The 26,493-nt window shown below is 38.4% G+C and overlaps 1 protein-coding gene and 1 long non-coding RNA gene across 10 annotated transcripts in view; one reads left to right on the forward strand and one right to left on the reverse strand.

Moving 5' to 3' along the window:
* RAB3IP (RAB3A interacting protein) overlaps positions 1-21,469 on the reverse strand; it is a 50,197-nt gene extending 28,728 nt beyond the window's left edge. For 4 of the 9 annotated variants that reach the window (XM_081589722.1, XM_081589721.1, XM_081589714.1 and 1 more), the window contains exons 1-3: positions 20,842-21,016; positions 6,157-6,432; positions 5,054-5,312 (exon numbers count right to left, since the gene is read on the reverse strand). In XM_081589722.1, the coding sequence (XP_081445848.1) occupies positions 5,054-5,312; positions 6,157-6,407 (510 nt within the window). In that variant the 5' untranslated portion in view covers positions 6,408-6,432; positions 20,842-21,016. Of the gene's footprint in view, positions 1-5,053; positions 5,313-6,156; positions 6,433-7,837; positions 7,884-9,547; positions 9,629-20,729; positions 21,017-21,421 lie in introns of those variants that run through there. The other 5 variants (XM_081589723.1, XM_081589717.1, XM_081589719.1 and 2 more) reach the window with 4 other exon arrangements.
* A 94-nt stretch (positions 21,470-21,563) lies between these two features.
* Positions 21,564-25,098, forward strand: LOC145544990 (uncharacterized). The gene is made up of 3 exons (XR_014081780.1): positions 21,564-21,682; positions 23,659-24,155; positions 24,945-25,098. It is a non-coding gene; the product is annotated as an uncharacterized LOC145544990 (long non-coding RNA).
* The last annotated feature ends 1,395 nt before the right edge of the window (positions 25,099-26,493 follow it).

Here is a 26,493-nt window from a genome sequence, read left to right on the forward strand (position 1 = left end):
TAAGTACACTGGTTACTCAGGAAATGTTTACTCATTAAAGAACACGGTAAATGTTTATAAACAACCCTGGTCACAGTTAATAGGGCCATGCCAAACATTGATTTGTAGAAGTATGTGTTTCGAATGACTTTCTCTGACTGAAAGCTATAATATTCCACTGGATTTTATTTTCTAAGTCATTTTCATTTTCTTTTAAGGAAGAATAATTAAAAGTTGAAAGTAACACCTTATACCAGTAGGTCTCACACCTTAGTGAATGTAAGAATCAAAAGAATATAAGAATCAAAGAAAGAATATGTATACCAGAAACTAATACAATACTGTGAATCAACTATACTTAAACTGAAAAAGGGGAAAAAAAAAGAATCAATAGGATAGTTTATTGAACATGCATATCCTCCAGCCTCGATACAATAATTCTTTTTCAACAGAATCTGGGGTAGACTCCAGGAATCTACGTTTTAAAAAATATGTACTAAAATCCAACTTCTGCCTCAGGATTCCACCAAGAGCTGTTCTTCAGCAATGGTTTGTAGAAGGCCAGAAGAAAGGACTGGTCTACATCACAAGAAGTGAAGGACTACATCACTATCTCTGGCATATTTGCACTTGAAACTCAATCACCACATGTTTGGTCTCCCTATGTACAGTACGGGTTTGTGCTGGTAAGTGGTTGCCCCACCAATGACTACATTTCCCAGTCCATCACACATTTAAGTGTCAGCATGAAACTGGCTCACACCAAAGAAATGTCAGTAAAAGTTAGGTGTATCACTTTCAAGTTAAAGTTTTTTAGAAGCTGGTGTGCTTTCTCCAACTTTTCTTTCCCCTTCATCTCACTGGTTAGATACAGATAATAAAACCCTAAAAGATCACAAAGATCCAAGACAGAAGAAACACAGATTCCTGAATTATTTCACAAAGAACTGCCTATGAACTATGAACATTTGCTTCAAAGTGTTAAGTGAATAAAAATGAACTTCTATCACGATAAGTCACTAAAATTTAAGGGTACCTCACAAGGAGCTAGCACATCCCTAACTAATATATTCTGTATGTGTCTACTTACACAACAGTGTAATGCATGCATATATTCATTTAATCAACAGAATGTGTTGAGAACCTTTTATGTGCTCAAGATATTATCGTGAGCAAAAACACATGTAATCCCAATCCTTGTGAAGCTCAAAATTACTGAAGTGTATGTGTAAGTGTAGACATCTACATTGGGGTTAACTGGGATGGGGGAAAGCAATCAATACAAACAAACAAACAGAACTTTCACTCTCAATCAAGATAGAATAACAGGGATCATATTCACCACCCTGCCTGACACAACTAAAAAACTGGAAAAAACATATGAAATGATTTTTAAGACACTGGATGCAGGCAAAAAAAAAAGTGATCCTCCAGAAATGGGAAATAATAAAGTGAAGCCTATGAGTTGTTCCAGCTTATCACCTGAAGAGATAAAAGCATTAGTAGATATGGATTAACTGTTATTAAACTGTATTTCATATGTTTAAGAAGCTAAGACAGACTAAGCATGTTAACTAAAATACTTAAAAGATCCAATCAAGCTTTCAGTGATGAAGACTACCATGTCTGTGATAAAAAAGAAAATAATAATAATACACTGTATAGAATTAACATATTAGACACTACAGGTGAGAAAAAGAACAGTGACACTGAAGACACAGCAACAGAAATCATCCACAATTAAACACAGAGAAAAAAAAAGATTAAAAAAATGAATGGAGCACCAGCGAGTTATGGGACAAGTTTAAGCAGTCTAATGTGCATATAACAGGAGTCCCAAAAGAGGAGAGAGGAGAGATAGAGGAGGTATGTAAATGCTTTTGAAGAAGTAATGACCAAATTTCCCAATTTCTAGAAAAAAACAAGCAACCTACCCACTTAAGAAGATCAACAAATTCCAAGCTTGAGAAACCTGAAGAGGACTACAACAAGGCATACCATAATCAAATCATTTGCAGCCACTGATTAAGAGAACTATTACATCACAGTACAGAGAAACAAAAGTAAGGATAACAGTTGACTTCTCATAAGAAACAGTGCAAGCTAGACCACAACGGAGCAACACCTTCAAAATAATGATACTGATAGAAAAAAATTATCAACCTGAAATGCTTTAACTGGTGAAAATACATTTCAAAAACAAAGATGAAAAAAGATCTTTCAAGATACACAATAGCTAAAAAAAATTTATCAGCAGCATACAACAAAAAATGTTAAAGGATGCCCTACAAGGAGACGGAAAATGTTATGAGATGGAAATCTGGATCCACATAAAGGAATGAAAAGCATTAGAAATGGTAACTACATGGGTAAATATAAGGATTCTTACAATGTAAACTGGCTTCCCAGGTGGCACTAGTCCGCCTGCCAATGTAGGTAGACAAAAGAGACACAGGTTCGATCCCTGGGTTGGGAAGATCCCCTGGAGGAGGGCATAGCAACCCACTCCAGTATTCTTGCCTGGAGAATCCCATGAACAGAAGAGCCTGGTGGGCTGCAGTCCACAGGGTTGCAGAGAGTCAGACACAACTAAAGTGACTTAGCATGCATAGCATGCATAGGCATTTTTAAATTCCTTTAAAAATAACCCGTTGTTTAATGAAAAAATAAGTTAAATGTCTCCTGAAATTTAAAATATATGAACAAGTAAAATATATGGTAATCACAGCATAAACACTGAAAGGGGGAAATAAAAGTACACTTGACCTCTGAACAACATGGGTTTGAACTGCACATGTCCATTTATATGTGGATTTTTTTCAATAAATCCATACTACAGTACCACACAATCCATGACTGATTGACTCCAAGGGTGCGGAACTATGTATACAAAGGGCTGACTGGAAATTCATATGCAGATTTTCAACCACAGGGGTCAGTGCCCCTAAGTCCACACTGTCCAAGGGTCAACTGTATTTTTGTAAGTTCTTACATAGGAGGTAGTATAATATCACTAGAAAGCAGAGACTGATTAAAGATGCATACAATAAACACTAAAGCAATCACGAAATTAGCAAAAAGACAACATATAACTGATAAGCCAACAGAGCAAAGATGAAATCACAAAAATATATAGAATTAATCCAAAATGCACAAAAGGGAAAGAGGGGAAAGAAACATAAGAGACAAAGAGAAAACAAACAGTAAGTTGGTAGATTTAAACCAAACTATATCACATTAAATATAAATAGTCTAACATAAGCACACCAATTAAAAGGCAGAGATTACTAGAAAGGATTAAAAAAAAGATCTAATGATGTGCCGCCTACAAGAAAACCCACTTTAAACAGGGAGACAAAAATAGGTTAAAAATAAAAGGATGGAAAAATGGGAACTATCTAGCTACTCTTAAAATAATCATCAAAATAAAAAGAATGACTACTGACATAATTTTGATTCACATGTTGCTATAATTCAGGAAATATTTTCATATTCAACAGTCCTTTACAAGTCTTAAGCTCTAAGTAAGTATCAATACTATCTTGTATTCTTCGTAACAGAATCCACCATTTGCATGTGTTCACACATCATTATCATTTCAATTATGTCAACAGTACTTCTAAATACAACAAACTAAAAATTTCAAACAAATTTTCAACCGAAACTAAGAAATTAGCAATATATCCTGGTTGATAGGTACCCACAATGTATTCTCAAACATGGACATATATGTCCAATAGTTCACTTCTATATAAATTGTGATTTCACTTAATATTCTGTACTAAGACAAAAGAGTCTGAGCCACATGACATAGGCCAAATATAACTACATCTCACCACACCCCCTACCTTTGGGGAAAAGTTTAAAAGAATATTGATTTTTCTTTCAGATGTATTCAACCAAAAATGTTTTAATATCTCTTTACGGCCATTTAACCATCAGCCATCCATTGAAACATTTATAGAGACATATACACCAGGCATTGTACCTTATTATGCTAGGCACCAGGGATACCAAAATCAGTGTTATACTCTTATACTCCTGAGAAACAAGTCTGTTGCGGGAGAAAATGGGAATATAATGTCATAATATGTGGAAATTATGTTATAGAATGATTTTTCTATCTTCTCAACTTTCTAAATGCGAATTGGTCCATTTCACCTAAGTGTGAAATTTATATACGTAGAGCTGTTTGTATTATTCCTTTACCACACTTTCAACGTCTGCAGGGTCTGTAGTGATATCCCCTATTTCATTCCTGCTATTGTCTTCTATTCTTGTTTTTTTCAGTCTTGTTAGAGGCTTGTCAATTTTATTGATCTTTTTAAAGAACCAGCGCTTTGCTTTGTTCATTTTCTCTAGTTTTTATGTTACCAATTTCATTGTTTCTGCTTTTTATCATTTTCTTCCTTCTGCTTGCTTCTGGTTTTATTTTGCTCGTCTTTTTCTAGTTTCTTAAAGCGGGAGACTAGATTGTTGACTTGAAACTTTTCCTTTTCTCTAATGTATAAATATTTAGTGCTACAAATGTCCCTTTAAAGTTTAATTACAGACTCAGAAAAAGAATGAAATTTAGTCACAAATTTGGGAATAAACATTAGAAATTTAAAAATGAGCAAGTGAGAAATAGAGCAAATTATGAAGAAAGACAAATCTCCAAGTTAAGATACAGAAAACATTCAAATTCAGCTGAATAGCACAGCACTATTATTCCTCAAAACATATGACTTGGACCTAATGGCTTCAAGTAAATAATCACAAAATCAACCACGTGTAGAGAGGAAAAAAATCCACACACAGAACGAAACTCCCCAAATGTGCACTACAGAAAATGCAAGACAAGGAAAGGGAAAACAAAGAATTAGAGTCTCTTTTTTTCCGTTCGTATTCTTGGGTGAGCTTCTTTACTATTGAGACCAATTCATAGATTCCTAAATGCTGCCCAACAGCAACTGAGACTGCACATACGCAAAAGAAAGGTGTAGAACTATAAAGATTTCACTTGAGTTGCCCCTATGAACAAATATTCATTTTGAATGTAACATATAGAAGAATAAAATACATTTTTGCTTACCCTCTGAGCTTTTGCAAGTTCTTCTTTTAATCTTTCATAGCCCTTTTCTCTGACTTCCAAAACAGATGGGCTTCGTAAGAGGGACAGACTTTCAGTACTCAACCCAAAAATATCATCACTGCCATCACAAGCCTCTGTTATAGTAGCACCCTGTAAAAACTCCCTCTCTGCACTACAGTTGTCCTTTCTTGTAGTTAATTTAGATAACCCAGCTGTGACTCCAGAGGTAGAACAAGGTGCTGGATCTGTACCATGGATGCTGTAAAGGAGAGTTCAAACAAACATCAGCATGTGCTCAAGTTACTAACTGGCATAAACACACATGCCTATAACTGCATTATCCAATTTGTTCACCACCAGATTAATAGTATGTCCAGAACCAAAGCAACAACATCTCAAGTCCTTCATAGCCATATATGGCTAATGGCTATCATCTTAAATAGCACAGAGAATATTTTCATCATGCCAGAAAGTTCTAATGGATAGTGATACTCTAGAACAGGGGTCTGCAAACTAAATGTAGAATAAATCCAGCCTGCCACCTGTTCCCTGAAGTCCCACAAGCCAAGAATGATTTTTACATTTTCAAATGGTTGAAAATAATCAAAATAATAATATTTTGTGGCTCAAGAAAATTATATAAAATCCCAAATTCAAAGTTCACATACAAAGTTTTACTGGCGCTTATCTATTTATATACTGCCTATGACTACTTTTGGAGAAGGAAATGGCAACCCACTCCAGTCTTCTTGCCTGAAGAATCCCACGGATGGAGGAGCCTGGCAGGCTATAGTCCACGGGGTTGCAAAGAGTCAGACACGACTGAGCGACTTCACTTTTATGACTACTTTCACACCTTAATAGCCACGTCCAGCAGTCGAAACAAAGACTGTGTAGCCCACAAAGCCTAAAATATTTGGTATTTGGCCCTTTACATAAAAAGTCTGCGACCCCTGCTCTTGATCATTAACATGTACTGCCCTTCGTAAACAACCTTATATTATTCAAATTTTCTAAAATAATAAAACTTAAAATAAGTTAACCAAGCAAACTCCATTTGTTTAATACAATGCTCTAAAACAAGCATCTTGATTCTCTCCTACCTGCCACTGGATATTTCTGCACAATTTAAACGTCTGGGGGAGGAATACACAGGTTGTGTAGGAAGGTCAGAAACATCTAAGGCATTAGCCTGGATAGCGGTGGAGCACAAAGCTGAAGGATGTGGCCGGTAGATGACACTAGGTGAGGTAGTCTGCTCTTGAGTTCCCGGTTCATACACAGCAAGAAGGTCTGGAGAAGTAGGTGAAGCAAGGTTCACTTCATGGAAGCCTTCCAAGGGGTCATTAGCCATAGCAAAAGCCTCATCATAGAACAACCTACATTAAAAAGCAGAAAATTATTTTGAGATAGTGACATTTAAAATTAAAGTAAGCTGTATATTTATAGAATGTGTTTAACAGTCCATTAAAAATATAAACTTAAACAGGAAAAAAATTACTCACTTAAAATTTAATAAGTGACCTCGGAGTATAAATACTATAAAAGGCACACGATATGATTCAGAATAAACTTGAAAGTGATGGATAACACTGTTACAGTAAGTAATTAATAAGTAACAATGAGGAATGAATAAAAATTTGCCTGATATTAACTTTGCTATCATATGTGACTTTGGTTAGAAAATGAAGAGGCGGTAAAGACAGATACACACACTCGGAATAAGACAGACTAAGTTCAATGAACTATTCTGTTCCGCTTCAGAGAAAGTCACATGTGACTGGATGACTCAGTGTTTTCTCTTCTTTTATTCTGAAATAATTTCAGATTTACAAAAAGTTGCAGAGATATATATATTTCACCCACATTATGAAACTGTTAACATTTCAGAACGATTTGAGAAAAGGTTTTACGCATGATACCCATTACCCCTTAACATCTCAGTGTATACATCCTAAGTAAAACATTACCAAAATCAGGATGTTATTAACACTGACCACTATTACCATCCAAACAACAGGCCCAATCAAAGTTCACTGATTATCCTAATAATGTTCTCAATAGGCCCAGGATCCAACCTAGGATAATGCATTTCTCTAAGCCTTAAATTTTCCCTCTAATGGATTGAGAATGGGGATAATAATACTCCCTTCCTTCTCCAGGTTGCAGCGAGGATTGAGAGAGAAAACCCACATGAAGTATTTAGTAATGTACTATGCATCTGGCACAGAGTACAGCTCAATAAATATGTTATCAGTCAGCCATTAACAGTAATATGTATGCTTCAGTTTCTCCATAAGTAAAAAATATTTCATAAACTACACAACTATATAACAAAATTTACATGAAAACTAAAAAGTGTACCACTCAAGGTTTTCACTTGAAAAATATAAAGAAATCTTATAAACTTTTATTGATTTCCCACTGTCTAAAGAATAAATTCTGAACTTGTTATTCTGAAAATCAAGGTCTTCTACAATGTCAACTCAATCTCTCTTCTCAACTGTTTCTTTATTACAACAGTACTTTGATAATCTTGACTAATACCTTCCCTGAACTTCGAAAAAATCCCAAACATAAGCACCATTATAGCACATAATTTCATCATAAAATACAAAAAAAAAAAATTCATTAAACTGAAGAATTTTCTCATATTCTTAATAAAAAAGTGTTAAAAAATAAGACAAGTAGGGAACAACAAAGGCCACAGTAAAGTTGGGAAGGAAGGGAATTGACAAAATATTTATACACTCTCAAATTACAGATTACTACATGTAATCAGACCTTCAAAGACATACAGTCAGCCCTCCATATCCAGGGATTCCACATCCTAAGGTAGAAAAAGTTCAGAATAAATATTTCAGAAAGTTCCAAAAAATAAACTTGAATTTGCCACACACTGGCAACTATTTACACAGAATTTACACTGTATTAGTTATTATAGGATTATAAACGATGACTTTAAGTATACAGGAGGATGTGCATAGAATACATGTTGATACTGTGTCATTCTATATAAGGGACTTGAGCATCCAGGAATTCTGATATGCAGTGGGAGTGAGTCCTGAAACCAACACCCTGTGGGTACTCAGGGACAACTGTATATGGACAATCAAAACTCTAACTATTAAATCTGCAAATACCAAATTTCAAATCCAATGAATGTTTTCTTTATTGTAGTAAACAGTAATATCAGTCCTTAAAATGAAACTAAACTTTGCTTTTTTACCCAAAATATTCACTATCCCAAAAGGAAGATCATATCAACAAGGAATTTAAAGTATTTAACGTTCAATTTTAATTTATTACCTTTCCCTAAAACAATATTTTTCATTCATTGTTCATAATACACACACACCCCAAAGCAAACATTTAAACCTGAATATTTCATTTTCATGTGAATATAGTTTACCAATCAATTCACTCGACAGGAGAAATGAGGTTTTCATTAAACACTGATATTTCATCAGGAACCATGATACTTTTTCTTTGATAGCATATGCTCCTAATTCACCTCTTTATACCTGAGAGGTTCACTGAATCATCATGGGAAAGCATCTGCATTTCTGGAAATGTAAAATGGCACAAACCTTATGAAGGAAAATTTGACAATATCGACAAAATGACACAGTCACTGAATCTATGACCCAGCATGCCCACTTGACAGGGCTTTATCCCAAATATAAATGGGCAAAATAAAAAAGAAAAGATATATTCATAAGGCCAAAGGCACTAGCAAAAGACTGACTGAATGAACCATCATAGGTACACCATCATCATGAAGCCCTATATAGCTATAAAAATAAATGAGGAATACCTACATACTGCTATGAAGGAAACCTGAGAATATGTTGACATTAAAAAACAAGCAGTTATATAATAAGCTACCTTTTATATAAAAACAGGGAAAATACAAATTTATATGTATATAATTATATATATTTCTGTGTACTTATATTTTAGAAATAGGATATACCAAAAATTAATTTAAAAAAAAAGTTACCTTTAGGAAAAGGGCAAGAACAGGAAGAGGAGACAGGCAGAAAATCTAGACTTTTCCAAATGTACCCTACTTTGTAGATATGAATTTGAACTTGGAACCATGTACATAAGACAAAATTAGGTTTTTTTTTTAAATCTTTAAAAATAAAAAATGAATCTAGCTCCATTTGGTACTTTATAACATTGAAAAAAACTATTTCAAACGATTTTAAAACACAGTAATAAAACTGTATATCCCCAGTGGCATATATTCTAAGAACAAAAGGAAATTAAAAAAAAAAAACAAAACACTATTTTCAGTAATCATATTAGTAATGTTGATACTGCTATTCTGAAACTACTGTATAAGATTAAACAATATCATTCAGAATTAAAATTTTCAGCATATGAGAAAAGAGACACAAATACAAAATCAAGGAGTTTAAAACTCTGAAGTCCTAAATTTGAATCAGAAATACCAGGAAAATCTCTTCTATTTATAAAAATGCCTACCTTTATCCACTGAAAAGGTATAACAGCAGTAACCAACTCAGGAGCAATGAGTACCTCTTATGCCCAGAGCAGTATCATATCCTACCAAAAAAAAGAACAATGGCAACTCTGAGGAATGGCTGACCCCAGGCCCGGGACAGTAATATACAAAAGGACCTTGGAACATCTTGTTTTACCAGGAAGCAAGAAAGCTATCAAAGACTACTGAAGAGGTATCAAAAGGACTCCCACTAACCAAAGATGGGACAATCCGAACATCAAAAAGGACAATCTCTGTTAAGAACAAACAAAAAAACCTAGTTTTAAGCTCAAGGTTTCATGATTATACTAAAAATAAAACAAACAAAAATAAATTTCACTGACTCCTTTTGATCAGTGCCATGTAACCAAAACACTATTTTGAAAACTGGTAAAATAAAGAATCCAGTATTTATCCTGACTTTCCAATGTATCAGAGAATTAAGAGTTTATGAGGAAAAGTCCTTCTTTTCAAAGAGTCCCGCTTAATAACTTTGTAATCTTAATGAAACAATGAGTCTAGGCAACAATTATCAATAACTATTAAAACCCTAAGGTAAAATGTGGGGGACTTTATAATTAATGGATCAAAATGACAGTACTTGAACTCACTGATGACTTAATATCACGAAAAGGGAGAAAATCATAAATTATGAGAATTATGTGGTAAAATAGGGAATGAACACTATTACCATTCATGAAGTATTCTTGACCCCCTCCCCTAATAAAAAGAAAATGACCTCAATTCAATTAACCCTCTAGGTGATTATCAGTTTGCAGGAAATATAGAGGACAGTATGTGCAGGCTTAGTCATGTCCAACTCTCTGCAACACCAGGGACTGCAGTCCACCAGGCTCCTCTGTCCATGGAATTTTCCAGACAAGAATACTGGAGTGGGTTGCCATTTCCTACTCCAGGGATCTTCCCAAGCCAGGGATCAAACCTGAGTCTCCTGTGTCTCCTGCATTGGTATACCTTTACCACTGTGCCACCTGGGAAGCCCAATAGAGGGTAAAAGGACGTATTAAAAATAGCACCATATGAATAAAAACAGCAAAATCCAGACTTTGGGAAACTCTACTGGATAAATCACCTGGTTTTTCAATAAATAAAAATGGGGGGGAAAGGAATTTATAAAGAGACTTGAGACATAAATAAATATAATGTGGGGACCTTGTCTGAATTATCTGAATTAACCAACTATAAAAACATATTATGAAAAAAATCAATGGAACCTCAACACTGGATATTACTGATATTATTATGAATTACTGTCAGTTTTTAGAGATAATAATGGCATGATGGTTATGTGAAAAAAAATTTATCCTTTAGAGATACCACAGAAATATAGAAGAAATTAAATTCCTTGGATTTGCTTCAAAATAATCCAGGGGAGAAGGACGGTATGGGGAGCTAAGTTACCCAACTCACAGGATTACAGAGCTGTTTCTCCCATCAGTTCAGTTCAGTCGCTCAGTCATGTTCGACTTTTTGAGACCCCATGGGCTGCAGCACCCCAGGCTTCCCTGTCCATCACCAACTCCCAGAAGGTGCTCAAACTCATGTTCATCAAGTCGGTGATGCCATCTATTTACTGAGCATTTACTAAATCGCAGGTATAGTGCCAGTACATGTATAGCTGAGGAAGCTGCAGCTTAAGGCAACCAGGATTAAAATCTCTGGCTGTTGGGACTTCAAAGTCCTAGTTCGTAACCACACCACACTTACCACCACTAGAATTGCTTTGCCTTTCCACTGTTTGACAGTTCACGTAAAAATGTTTCTCCTTAAGTTGAATTAAAATCCATTAGGTGGCTCAGACGGTAAAGCGTCTGCCTGCAATGTGGGAGACCCGGGTTCAATCCCTGGGTGGGGACGATCCCCTGGAGAAGGAAATGGCAACCCACTCCAGTATTCTTGCCTGGAAAATTCCATGGACGGAGGAGCCTGGTAGGCTACAGTCCATGAGGTCGCAAAGAGTCGGACACAACTGAGCCACTTCATTTCACTTCACATCCCCGCAACACCCACCCTATTTTTCCTATAAACATTCAACTGTTCTTTCAAGATGTTTTCATGGAGAGTCTACTATGTGCCAGGCTCTGGGGAAAGATGATGGTAAATCATCTCTGCTCTCAAATAGTATCAATATAGTAGGAGACACTGACAATTGGAGGCAATGACACAGTGTGATAAACACCACAGAATAAGCAAAGGCTACCAAGACACCACACAAGAAGACCAAATAAATCAGAAGGAAAAGACTCCCAGAAAAAGTAAAGCCAAAGAAAAGACCCAAAGAAATAGGAAATCATGAGAAACATAAAGCCCTTGGAAGGACTTTTCAGGCATGTCTAAGGTATAAAAGTAAAGCATTTATGGAAAATGTTTCATAAACTGGAGCACAGGTTAGGAACATAAGATCCAAACCTCAAAGAGAGGCAGGTTTGAACCCTGCCTCTCAGTAGTTCAGTCAGTAAAGAACCTGTCTGCAGTGTAGGAAACCCAGGTCTGATCCCTGGATCAAGAAGATCCCCTGGAGAAAGTAATGCCAAACCACTCCAGTATCCTTGCCTATAAAATCCCAGACAGAGAAGCCTGGTGGGCTACAGTTCATGGGCTCCCAGTCGGGTATGACTGAGCGACTAACACTTTCACTTTTCTATCAAATTACTGGGCCAATGTGTGCCTAGGTTCTCTCATCTGGAAATCTAGCTTGGTTTGCTTCCTCACAGGTTGAAAATTAAAAGAGAAATGCAAGCAGAATTTAGTAGAGTACCTCAGAACACTGCCTTTATGTACAATGTTTTCATTCTGAGGGATACATTAAAACACTGTTTAAATTCCGGTCACTCCTGAAAAGGAGATTATTTGAAGATTAAATGTAGACCCCTTTTTCAAGCACGTGAAATTTCCATAAAATGTGTAACTTAGCTGGTAATGAGCTGCCAATCACAATGATCTGAAAATCTTTTGCTCTTTCAAATGGAAGCATTAAGATTTGTTTTGCATTCAAAGTTCTTATACGAATAAAACAAACTGCTATTTTTAAGCAGTAGTACTCTCTGCATTGTGTGTGTGTTCAGTTGCTCAGATGAGTCTGACTCTGCAACCCCGTGTGACGGTAGCCCACCAGGCTGCATTTCTTTCTCCAGGGGATCTTCTCAACGCAAGGATCAAACCCATGACTCCTGCATTGGCAGGCGGATTCTTGACCACCAGCGCCACCTGGGAAGCCCTAGTCTTAGCATTAAGTAGTCAATAATTCAAAACCTCAATTTCAAGTGCAGTTATCCCAATTCATATTAAACTTGTCAGAGATCACTACAAATGAGTGAAAAGGATGATAGCATTTAATTTTTATGGGTGAATTACTAACACAGTTTGAGTGGCCTTATTATCACTCGGTTTTAAGTAATAAAGCTGATCTCCAATTTAAAAGGTTGATCAAAATAATTTGCTTCTGATTCATAGTATTCATTATATCTTATTTCTTCTTTCCAGAAGTCAGCATTATCACAGCAAAAACAGCAGCCGATATTTACTGAAAGTTAATTATGTGTCAGTTAACTAAGAATTTCACATGTATCAACTCAATGAATGCCTAGAAAAATCTTAATGGTTTATACTTATTAAATGTACTTTATACCTATATCATTTTAGTGTAAGTATAATTAATATTTTTATCAATTATTTTTATTCCAGTTGAACGGAAGGATGATTGTCAGCGTCAACTCCTCAGGGCAAATCCTGGTACTAAGTTCTAAGAATACATATATGAAAATGGGCTAAAAAGAAGATGCATAGCCTATTATGGGCCACTAAATGATAATCCTAAAGAGAGAGAAGGAGGAAGACAATGCTTCAAGAAGAACTAAAGATATAAGTTAGATTTTTAAATGCCGAATAAGAGTCTGTAGATGAGCTAAGCAAGGAAATAATATAGCACAGTCAAGGGATGCGGGTTTGGCACTAATGAAACTAACCAAAAAAAAAAAAAGAGGACAGAAAATCAAGCTGGAGAAGCAGGTACGAGACAGATAATTAAAAGCTTCACTTAACATGGAAAATGTTACTTGGGGTTTTATCCTGAAGAGGTGCTCAGATCTACATTTTAGGAAGTACAGATGAATTGTGATGTCATTAGAAAAATGACTCCCAAGGACTTTAACTAGAGACAATAGACTAGAGGCAACTAGTTAAGAGGCTACTGCAACAGACTAGACAAGAGAGTATGCAAGTCACATATTGCAAATGAGGGGATGGAAGCATATATATTTAACATCTGTATATGAAAACATTCAGGATAGCTTCATTTATATTTCTATGTATACACACATATGCATTACATTATTACATTCTTTATGTGTGACATATACATATATACCTTATGTACATTATTCTAGTTATTCCTCTTAGCATCCCTTTGAAATGGTTCTTACCTCTATTTTATAGATTCAGAAACTGAGGATCAGAGAGGTTAATTAATTTTGTTAAGGTGAAACAATCAGTAACAGAGGGAGGATTCAAAGCCTGGTGTGTCTGACTCCAACACCTGCATCTGACTCCACTACATCTTAAAAGGTTAGGGATAAGACTCAAGATAAAGGTTAGATGAAGACACAGGATCTCTAAGGCAGTCTTACCCAACCAATTGTAAAAAGAAAACAATCCAAACAGAAGAATCCTATTTAATCTATGAATGCCTGTTTTACTTTCAGAAAGAAAAAACTAAAGTTTCTCTAATGCACTGCTACTGAAATGAGCATTTGCTGTTACTTTGCTGTCCTTTTTATTTTTTTCCCTACATTCTCTTTGCTCTCATCATTTCCTTATTTATTTTGCTGCTATGCTTCAATTTAAAATAAGTACTTATTCAGCTCCTTATAGTTTGTTGTGGGAGGGTAGGAATAGCATATAAATAAAATCAACAGAAACCTGATTTTAATATAATGGCCTTATAATATAATCAAAAAAAGTGTGGATGTTTGTAATTAGTAATCCTTACTTAAAAAAATTTCAAATGTTAATTTTTTAAAGTGTGAAACAGTATTGTAGCTAACTGCCTTTACCTTTTAGAAATACATAATGAAATATTTATAGATGAATTTATACAATGCCTGGGATTTGCTCAAAATAATACAGGAGAGGGAATAGTACAGAGTAGATGGGGCAGGACTGAACTGACAGTAGTTGATGGGCTAGATGATGGGAAATTTGAAGTTTGTCGTATATTTGCATCTATGTATTTTGTTTTAAATTCTCCATAATTAGAAAATTTTGAGATTTATTCAAATACTATATAAAAGAAACACAAAACAAAAAGGTGTATAAAAAATAATTTTCTCATTAACTTTCCCTAAAATTATAAAGTTGGTTTTCCAAACTAATATTTTGGTTGTAACAACAAAAAAATTCACCATTTACATTTTAGGAAGCAGTCTATGTTTACAAGTGTGAAATTAATTACTAACTCAAGGGAAAAATTAGTCAGATGGTCAGTCAAGCTACACAATCTTCCCACTCATTAAAACAGACCACAAATTAATTTCCATTTACTAATACCACAGGATGAAATGTACAATCTGACATATTACAAAATGTTAGTTATTGCAGATTCTTAAAGGTTTTCAAAAATTCTCAGAATTTACTAGGTTACTAATACTATGAAAAGTGTTAGCTGCTCAGCTGTGTCTGACTCTTTGTGACCCCATGGACTGTAGCCCACCAGGCTCCTCTATCCACAGAATTCTCCAGGGAAGAATATTGGAGTGGGTTGCCATTCCCTTCTCCAGAGGATCTTCCCGAGCCAAGGATCAAACCCGGGTCTCCTGTATTGGCAGGCACTGTATTACAAATTCTTAGAACAAAAATATAAAATATTTAAATATAAAAAAACAATTGTTTTCCAAGTTTCCTTCTCTTAAAAGTGGAAGCCTCTTTATTTTATATATGTAAGAATACAGGTCAACTAAATATTCAATAGGCACTGAAGTATATGTTGATTGGATAAATAAGCAATAAGAGTATTTAGGGAGGGAATAAATAGCAGAGCAGTGAAGAGCAGAGACAGTGATTCCAGGCCACCTTTAAAAATTGGAGATAAAACAACAAGTACCCTGCAGTAAGATTGGAGAAACTGTTTTTAAAGTTTGATCAAACAAGCATTTGATCAAACAAGCTTCAGAAAACCTTTCTAATTCAGATTCTGTTATTAACTGGCTGTGTGAACTAGGGCATGTCACTTAATTTCTCTGAGCTTCAGTTTCAACATCTATAATGGTGGTGGTATTATAGCCCCTGCCTACATTTGAGAAAATCAAGTAGCATATATGTCAATGTAAAAATGTCCTGAAGATTGTAAAGCACAACACAGATGAACGATATCTATAAAGATCTAAAAAAGAATAAATGAGGGGGTAAATAATAAGAGCCTACAAAGGGGTTGGTCTTACAAACCAGAAGGGAATCTTAGCTATCCTTGATAAAGGAGAAGGAAGGGAAAAGCAAGTCTTTCTGAGGTACAGAGTTCAAATTAACTCTCTTCCCAACAAGAAATGAATTAATGCACATTTACGTACTGTTCTTCAAATCTACTTTAGTTGTTCTTTTATATTTCATCTTGATCTGTCAATCAGATGCCCACAAACAAATACTCAAAACTATTATCTGGACACATCAAATGACAAATCACTTACTTAAATGGCTCTAAGGGGCTTCCCAGGTGGCTCAGTGGTAAAGACTCTGCCTGCCAATGCAGGAGACATGGGTTCAATCCCTGGGTTGGGAAGATCCCTTGGAGGAGGAAATGGCAATCCACTCCAGTACTCTTGCCTGGAAAATCCCACAGACAGAGAAGCCTGGCAGGCTACATTCCATGAGGTCGCAAGAGCTGGACACGACTGAGCGCACGCACACGCAGGCTATCATCAGTATGTTTCTGTATGCTTCAAAGCTACTCTCACATTCTTGCACGGAGTTTCCTTCCACTACCTTGTCAAGTCATAAACTTTATTATATAGAGTTTATCCAACTTCCATTATGCTTATACTTACAACAGTTGTCAACTATAAGCAACAAACCTCTCATACTTGAACTATTTCAATATTTCCATTCTTTTTCCTCTGATTTAAGTAATCTTAGCTTATGGTTAAAGCTATTTAATTTTGTGTTGCTGATATCCTAAGATAAATCAAGATTACTTTTTCACTTTTTTCTATATACAACTGAAGCTTATGAAACTACCTCACTTAGCTTTAAGTTGAAAGGGAAAGCAGAAGGGAAACACAGAGATAGCAAAGTAATGCTACCTCTTGAAAGTAACCTCTCCTTCCCTTAGTCCCTTCAATCCCTACTCTGAACACTCACTTTCATTTCTACTGCTAGACCAATTTCAACACATTTTAACATTTTTTTCGCTAACCATCCATCACCAAACAGCACAGTATCTACTAGGTTCCAGGCCCAATACTAAAGCTATACGGTGGGGTAAGATGCATTAAAGCTCTGCCCTCAAAGCATGTGTTCACTAGAAGATACCTCACTGTCAACAAACATTTACAATGTTAATATCAAAATGATACCAAAATATAGGCATGTGCTCCATGCTTTGGAAATATTAAAAAAAAAAAAAAACAAATAAGTACTATGTGGCAAAGGTAAGGACATCAGGACAGAAAAAGAGAAACTATTAAGAGCTAGAAGTGAAGTGAAAGTCACTCAGTTGTGTCCAACTCTTTGCAACCCCATGGACCATACCGTCCATGGAGTTTTCCAGGCCAGAATACTGGAGTGGGTAGCCTTTCCCTTCTCCAGGGGATCTTCCCAACCCAGGGATCAAAACAGAGTCTGCTGCACTGCAGGCAGATTCTTTACCAACTGAGCTATCAGGGAGAGCTAGAAAGGAGTCTTTAAATTTCTTCAGACATTTTCTTTTTAGGATATTAGATGTATTTAAGTAATTTAGTAACCAATTTACCACCCTTCATTGAACTACATCTTGTCTCGCACTCTACAGGGCAAAGGTTTGGTGTGAAAGGGTGTACTCCCTCAGATTACCCTCAAAGCTTTCCCTCAACACACAAGTATCACTACCAACTGCTAGTCCTTCTTTCTTCCCTACTCTCCAACTACTTAAGCACTTTGTCTTACCTGACACTCATTAAAATTACAACACCATATGTATGTGAAGGTAACTTCTAAATTTTGATAAACTTACAAATAGATATGGCAATGATTACATGGTCTACCTTCCAGACTTCTTATAAAGTCTTTCCTTTAACCCCCACTGTGACTTGCAGAGGAGATACTCAATGAATGTCTGATTTAAAAATCTCTGGTGATACACTAATAATTACTTATTACACCAATATTAAGTATCTCATACAAGCTAAATTAAAACCAATTCTTCAGCATTATATCTACACAGGAAGAAGTAGTAGACTGGTTAAGAGCATGGACATCAAAGAAAAACTGCCCAACTCCTAATCTAGTCCCCTCATTAATTAGCTTTGTGACCTTAAGCAAGCTCCGTAACCTCTCAGCGCCTCAATCTTCTCAACTATTAAATGGATAAAGTATTACCTAACTCCTAGGTCAATGCGAGAGTAAATGAGTTGGCATAATGCTTAGACCAGAACCTGATACACCCTAAGGGCTAGACTCTGTAGTAGTAGCAGCAGTGCTCGTATCACATCATCAGAAAACCTGTTTATTTTTTAACCAGTCTTCTTAGTCACAAAGCTCTTTTACAGAAGGTGTAGTTCAGGAACAGAAAGAGCAAGGCTGGTAGGATTTCCATTTGGGGCAGTCACATTCAGTGTTTAATCCTGGCTCTGCCATTAGTCAGCTATAGGACTACAGACAACTAAGTAACTAGAGGCAAGTTATTCACCTCTCTGACCCTCAATTTCATGATATGTAAAATGCAATAACACCACCTATACACCAGGAATGTCCCAAGGACTAGAGAGTCAAGGTACTTGAAGCAACAAGCACAGTGCACGGCACACTGTTGAGTTGTATCTGTTCCCGTCCTCCACCCCCTACATGGCGTATCTCGTCTAATTCTCATCCCATCATTATGAAGCTCATATTAGATCGAGCCATATTAAAAACAGCTGAATACTGGCAAACCCCAAACCGTTCAACCTAACACTACCCCCATTTACAAATGGAGAAAATAAGCTCAGAGGTTAAATGATTTACTCAAGGTCATATGCATGGTTTAACTGACCAAGCCAAAACTTAAAAAAGATAATTTTTTATTAAAATCGGTTCAGTGTGTCCTGCTCAGAAAGGGAGGGGGGAGGGTATACTAATTACCATAATACGTGTAAAACCACTGTAACCTGCAAGTTCTTGTTTTGCCATATCAAAAACCAAGATGATGACGTAGATTTCTAAGAATCTTTCAATCTTAAAAACTATTTGCAGTGGACCTCTCTGGTGGTCCAGTGGTTACAATTCCACACTTCCACAGCAGGGGGCACGGGTTCATCCCAGGTCAGGGAAGTTCAACAGGCTGCACTGCACAGCCAACACACACACACACAGACAGACACACACACACAGAGTGTCTATGTGTGCTGTAGAAGTTGAGGGTTTAGTGAAAATTAGAGGAAAATAATATTAAAGAAAGCATTAACTACACCAATTCAAAACCTACAACTGGATCTAATTAGAAACTCCACTAATTAGAAAATTCACAAAGCAGCTGAACATCAAATATTCATCCTGGTGAAAAGTTAGCAGTATTCAATACCATCGATGAGTTGTTTGCCAAATATACCAAAAGAGTTGCAGTCTATATATGCCCTTTGGTTCTCGAAATAGTGGAAATAGAAAAAAAAAAGAAAAGGGTTTTTTTTTTCGAATAGTAAGAAATATACTATTGTAGTAACATTATATAACCGCTAAGTTTATTTCTACATATTTCACAAGGGTAGGATTCTATCACACAAACCATATTTGGAGTACGTATCTGTCCAAACATGAAAAGTCCTATCAAAACGCACCACACTAGTAAATAAAACAGCAAGCGTTAACACAACAAGGCCCGGCCCCATCAAAGTGGTGAAATCTTTCAACAGTATCAAATATTTACTCTGGCTGGTTACAAATCTATTCTGACTGTTTTCTCCACTCTGCCTCCTTTCTCCTTGATATGTCATTCACCATTTTTTCCCCTTAAAATGGCATGAACAACAAAATAAGGATAATGAACAGAAACCGGGTCTTGCAACAGATTTACAATACAACAGTTTTGTTCTAATCCTCTTACTGGCCTCGGCTGCAATTATGTAATCATTTCACGGCAAAAGCTTACAAGGAAGCCTCTTTCTCGACACCGAAATGAAGCTGGAGGGGGAAACAGAAGTGGGAAACAGGTAGCCTCGGAATTTGCTACATTTCCGCGAAACTAAACTGTCTGCACCTTCGGAATCATCATTACCTGAGTGCCCTTAATTTTCAAGACTTTACCCTTTGGCCATTACAGACTTTTTTTTTTTTTAATCCCATAACAACTGGCAACTCTTCACGTGCTGCAGATTTCATCTAACACCATCACTTCCGAGTCCATTAAACTCTCTTTTCCCTGGGCGATCGGAGCAAGCTATCCACACTGGAAGGATAGTGTAATTACAATTATGACTGAACAGCTCGCCTCAACTCCCCGAAACAAAAGTCAGGTTGAACTGAGCTGTCTCCTAAGGCGCCGGTTCTTGACCACCAGGTTTCGCCGAAACCTCCCAAGGGTGACCTCTACGCCTTGGCGCCGTGTCCGGCTCGCCGTCTCCTAAGACCCTCGGTCCATCTCCCGCACGGCGCCGGCCTCCAGACTTGTTCGCGAAGTCTCTTTACAACGCGCTCCGCAAGCCCGGGCCCTCAGCTCCGGCCGCGCGCGCCCCGCCGACAGGTAACCTGGGTCTGGCTCCACACCTCGGGCGCTCTGGACCGCGCAGTTAATGAGTAACGCGCCCGAGGGACGGGGGAGGAGCCGCCGCCGCCCGACGCCCACCAGCGGCCCCAAGGGGCGCCCACATGCCCCCAAGGCGCCGAGCCTCCGCCACCGCCTCCGCCAGAGTCCGCGAGCCCAGGCGGGGGAGCGCGCTCGCCCGGGCCGGGACAGCCGGGCCGGGTCCCCGCGCGCCGCGCCCTCACCTGCACCTGCCGCGGCCGCCCCTCCAGGCCGGCTCGCTGGAGGCTGGTACGCGGGCACTGAGGGGGCCGGCGTTCCGCGTCCCGGGCCTCTCCCTCCCGCCGCCGTGCTCACCTGACTAACCTACCACCGCCGCGGCCCGCGCTCAGGGGCGCTCGCAGAGCCGCACAAAGCGCACGCCGAAGCACTCAGAGGCGGAGGAGGACGGCCGGCCGACGCCGCTACACTCTACCGCGGCGAGTGCACGGCTGGAGGAGCCGCCGAGGGAGCGCACGACTGCGCCTGCGCCGGGAGCTGGGCCGGGAGCCTGGAGCCTTACGGCCCCGCGGAGGGAAGGCGGGGTTGGGGCAGGGAGGGGGCGGGGAGGGGGCGGGGCGGGTCGGGTCGGGGCGGGTCGGGGCGGGTCGGGGCGGGTCGGGGCGGGGCGGGCGTGGGGCCGGAGGGGCCGACGCGCTCCCGCGCCCCCTGGCGCCAGGCGGGGCTTTCGCAGGTGTTGGGCGCGGGCCCCAGGTTCCTTCGCGGGTGGTTTCCTTGGGAACCAGGGCGAACTGGCGCTGAGCCTTATTGCCCTGGGCTTGACAGACGGTCTCCGGTTCACTTCGAGTTTGTTGGGCTCTCCAGGAGTCGGAAGATGAACCTTCGATATGAGTTGAGGACCACTATATACAATCTGAGACTCGGCACGCATGTGTACCTTATAGCGTGTGTTTGTGTGTGCGCGTGCGTGAGTCTCTGGGGGCATGGATAGGAGGAAGGGGAGTCTGATAGAACCTAGATCCTAGCATTCCAGCAACTGTTAGAGCATTCGAGAATGTCGTGTCTGTACCTACCTTCTCTCATCTTTCGTGTCAACTGTTTTACCAAACTTCCACCCACTTTAGGTCCTCCAGAGAGGACACATGAAACTACAAACCATGTTTCCGAAAATCTGATCAAAAAGAGGCAGTCACATCAAGTATGCATCTCTGTGTTTAGTCAGAGAAATACAGGCAGTTTATGCAATATGTATATTGAGGAGGACCCCCATTCTGTGTATTGATGCCATCTATTAGCGGCAATAAAGAAGAGTAGGTTATGTGTACAGCTATAGGAATCAGGATTCCTGGCTTTGAGGTTGGCACCTACTAGCTGTTGTCAGTGACCTTGAGCTAGTTGATCTCTAACAGCCCCAGTAAATGGGGATAATAAGACTGCTGCTGCTGCTGCTGCTAAGTCGCTTCAGTCGTATCCGACTCTGTGCGACCCCATAGACGGCAGCCCACCAGGCTCCGCCGTCCCTGGGATTCTCCAGGCAAAAATATTGGAGTGGGTTGCCATTTCCCTCTCCAGTGCATGAATGGGAAAAGTGAAAGTGAAGTCACTCAGTCATGTCCGACTCTTAGCGACCCCACGGACTGTAGCCTACCAGGCTCCTCCATCCATGGGATTTTCCAGGCGAGGGTACTGGAGTGGGGTGCCATTGCCTTCTCCGATAATAAGACTACACACCTCAATAAGTCGTTAAGAAATTAAATAGCTTAATATATGTAAAATACTTAATGTACTTCATGACACAGTGCCTAATGAATATTGTGTATTGTCTAAGTAGCTAAGTCGTGTCAGACTCTTGAGACTCCATGGACTGTAGCCTGCCAGGCTCCTCTGTCCATGGGATTTTCCAGGCAAGAATACTGGAGTGGGTTGCCATTTCCTTCTCCAGGGGATCTTCCCGACCCAGGGATTGAACCAGGGTCTCCTGCATTGCAGGCAGATTCTTTATGAACTGAGCTAGAAGGGTGTGTAATGAATATTATCTATTAATAACATTATTACTGTTATCATCCACCTATAATAAAAACAGAAACCTAGAAAGTCATTATTTACTCTTTTATACTCCATCTCCAATATATCAAGTCTTACCTATTCTAATTCAGAAACAATTCTTAAATATACCCCATCTCTTATTTACTGGGACTAGACATGATCTCCCTCATGAGGGAGATCTATTCTCGAATCCACTGCTCTCCCTTACACCATGTCATTCATTTATCAAACGTTTATTGTGTTCAATCTGTGTACCTACTACTAGACTTGGGAAGAGAGAAACCATTACACACAATCTCCATCATCCAAGAACTCAAACATAGTGAAGAAAACAAATATATCAATAATAACCAAGTGAAATAAAGAACTGTAACAGAAAGTAGTCTTTCCATGAAAATGTGTTATTTAATAAATTTTTCTGGTGGCCAATAACAGAAATCCATTCAAAGTATAAGCAGAATGGGAGGAATTACTTTAAGGATATAAAGATTGCTCTCAGAATCCATGGGTAGGGGTGAAAGAAGCCTTGGGAATAGTCTGAAACCTGGGAATGAACTGCTGTGGAGAAGCTAGGAGGTCCCCTCATTGTGTCTCATCTCTCTTTCCCTTCCCTCTTACTGCAGATTATTTATGTACCTGGTATAGAGAAGCAATAAATAAATATTTGTTTAATGGATGGCAATTTGTGTAACTGTGAAATAAACTGGACCCAAAGCCAGTTCTCAAAACATTTCCTTATAAGTAGGTAACATGTTAAAATGACTCTTTTGTAGGGGATCATACAGTTTAGAGTCTAAGTCCTTTTAGACTTTTCTCAGCCCTTTCTCTCAGCTCTCTGATTTTTTCAGTTGCCTATTCCAACATCAGAAAAAGGATGTGAAATACAGAGTTGTCCATAATTGATTCCATAAGAGATACATTAGCGATGACTGTATTATACATGAGTTGTGAAAGCAAATTTTTATGTGATACAAGCACTGGCCCACAAGTAAATATTTTGCTAGACAAGGAAATGATAGACTACTTTCTGTTGCAGTTAAAAACTCATAAATTAAAAAAAGAATAAATACAGAGAAAAAATTCAAAATAACAAACTTAAGCAAAATAAAATGCATTCCTCTCATGTAGGTTTACACAGTGCAGATTTGATATGGTGGCTCTCTGATCAACATGGACACAGGCTTCTTCTATCACATGGCTTCACAATCCTGAAGGTTCAGCTTCTACCATCAACTAGGCTGCTCAAGCTCCAGCCATCACCTCCTTATTCCAAGCAGTGGAAAAGCAACAGAGGCTAAAAAGAACACCCCTCTTCTTAAAAACACTTGCGGAAGTTGTGTACATCACTGTACTTACACCTTACTGGTCAGCACTCAACTATAAGTGATGTTGAAACATACAGTTTCTATTGAGTGGGCATGTGCCCAGCTAGAAATCAATGGTTCTAATACTAAAGAAAACAGGAGAACAGATATTGGAGACAATTAGCAATATCTGATTCATCATTCCATATCAGACTTAGGATGAGAGAAATGGTGTCGGGGGAACATATAAATAGAGCAAAGGCATCGTAAGGAAAACATGATGTGATGAACACTGTACCTGGGACAACTGCAGGTAGATAGGTAAGCCTGGAAATATGTAGGATCCAGTTGTGGGAGATCTTAAATGCCAGACTGAGGAATATAGAATTTGGTTCAGTAGTCAGAAGAGAATTTCTGAAAGATGTTGAGCTAGAGAGTGAAATGATCTAGCCAGTGCTTTAGGAAGAGTACTGTGGTGGCAATGCCTGGAATGTACTTGGTGAGGTTGGGGGAGGTGACGAGAGGCAAGGAAAACAGACAGAAGCTATTATGAGATAGTAAGTGCCTATACTGCAGTAAAAATGGGAAAGGATGAATTTCAAAGAATGAGTTTGTCAAATGCAAAAATTGAGCAGATGTCCTCTCTCTCTCTCTCACCCTCCCCCTCTCCTCCTCCTTCTCTAAAGTTCAGAATCACTCTACCTATTTGAGATCAGCACCATGATTTTGTTTGGGAAAGTACCCTTCCACCAAGTTCAGTCCTAGTGACCCACATAAAATTGAATTCCCTGCCCCCACTTCCGGGGTGAGTATGTGACCCAGGCTTCACCAGTCAGAGAATCTTCCTGATCTCTGTGATTAGCTCATGATAAGCAAATGACTCAAGCAGGGCTGATAAAAAGTCAATTCTGAGACTTTTGGGAAATTTTTGGGAAAAGTGAATCTCTCTCTGAGGATTGCTGAGACCATTAAATGTAAGCCTGGGGCTACTGGCAGTGATCTTGCCACCCAATATAGAACATGCTTGAGAATGGAACTGATGGGCAGAAGGCAGAACTGAGAGATGAGAAAAGCAAGAGTGGGTTCTGATGACATTATTTCACTTCCTAGGCCAAGCTGTGACTGAAGCTGGAGACCCTGAACTTTTCAGTTATATGAGCCAGTAATTTTCTCTTTGCTTAAGACAATTTGTATTGTGTTTTCTGCCACTTGCAAATGAATATACAGAAATAAAGGCAAGCATGATAATTCCAAGCCTTAAAAAGAGTACCAACTACCTTTGTCATACATAGTACTAAAAGAACTGGCTCTAATAAATTTTATCTGTTCCAAAAAACCAAATCTACATTCAAAGAGAGGATGTTCGATATAGCTGGGAATGTTCACAATGCTATGAAAGCTCTGAAAGTATTTAGCGTCATAAAACATGGGAGCGGGAGGAGAATATTAATTCATCTCACCTCCTCACCTGTTTTCACAGTCTAGGAAACTGAGACTCAGAAAGATGGGATTTACGCAAAGTCATAGAGCTAATATATGCTGGTCTTGAACCCAGGTCTTTGGAATACTAGTCTATATATTTTCGGAATACTAGTCTGCTAGTCATTGTATCATTCTGACACTTCAAAACAAGACATCTAAAAAATGCTTTCAAACACATTTGAAACACATGTATTACTAACAACTTCCTATGAAGCAACTGTTTTGAAAGGATAATATTCAACTTGAAAGCCTGGGAGTGCTGACAATATTCACCACATTCTTGTGAGGGTAGATGGTCTTTCTGCACAAGGTTGCTGTGACTCATGCCATTATACAATTAAGAGAAACCAACCATGCTGGGATGCGCATTAACACTGGACCTGTGTAGTTGCCTGAGCCAAAATCAGCCCTGTGTGTTTTGACTAGATACGAGGAAGGTCGACTTTCAACAGCATTTTGTTGAGTGAAACAAACCCAGTCAATATCCTTCTCTTTGACAATATGAATTTGAAAATAAGTATACATAGGGAGAGTTATTAGTCAAGCTCAACTGGTAACCCAAAGCAGAATAAACTATCCTTTATCCTTTAGTCATCTTCATTATAGGAATTCTGGAAAGCCATATGTCCTATAATATTAATAATCCCTGTGTCTTTGTAATAATTCTTTAAGCATTCATTCCCTTATTTACTGAGTGTCCCTTACATGCCAAATTCTGATTTAGATGTTGCGAATATGACAATAAGAATAAGACAGTGACCTGGCCTTTATTGCTTACATTCTAGTGGAGGAAACAGTCAGTACAGGAATAAATATATAACAGCATGTTAAGTAATGAGGCGCGCTATGAAGAAAAGTAAAGGACTCGTTACTTCATAAGAACTTGGTCACATGGCCAAACATGGCTGTAAAGGAAGGCTGGAAAGTGTAGTCTTTACAATGAAAGTCATCTCCCCAGGAAAAATGGAGAACTAGCAGTCTGCCACAAAGAATACTGGAGGGGAAGGAAGAGAAGTCACATACACTGTATCTAACACGTCCACAAAATAACAAATAATTCACCACATGGTTAAGTTGACCCTAGTGGAGTTCTTGCGTGGTGGTCACATAAATTGTAAATAACCTGTATTCCTTGAGTCAGTTTTGGGGGGTCTGAGGCTATCTGTCTATTAAACTA

This window comes from Giraffa tippelskirchi, chromosome 4 (assembly GCF_054371585.1).
Source record: "Giraffa tippelskirchi isolate mGirTip1 chromosome 4, T2T-mGirTip1v1.2.pri, whole genome shotgun sequence".
NCBI classification, from domain to species: Eukaryota; Metazoa; Chordata; class Mammalia; order Artiodactyla; family Giraffidae; genus Giraffa; species Giraffa tippelskirchi.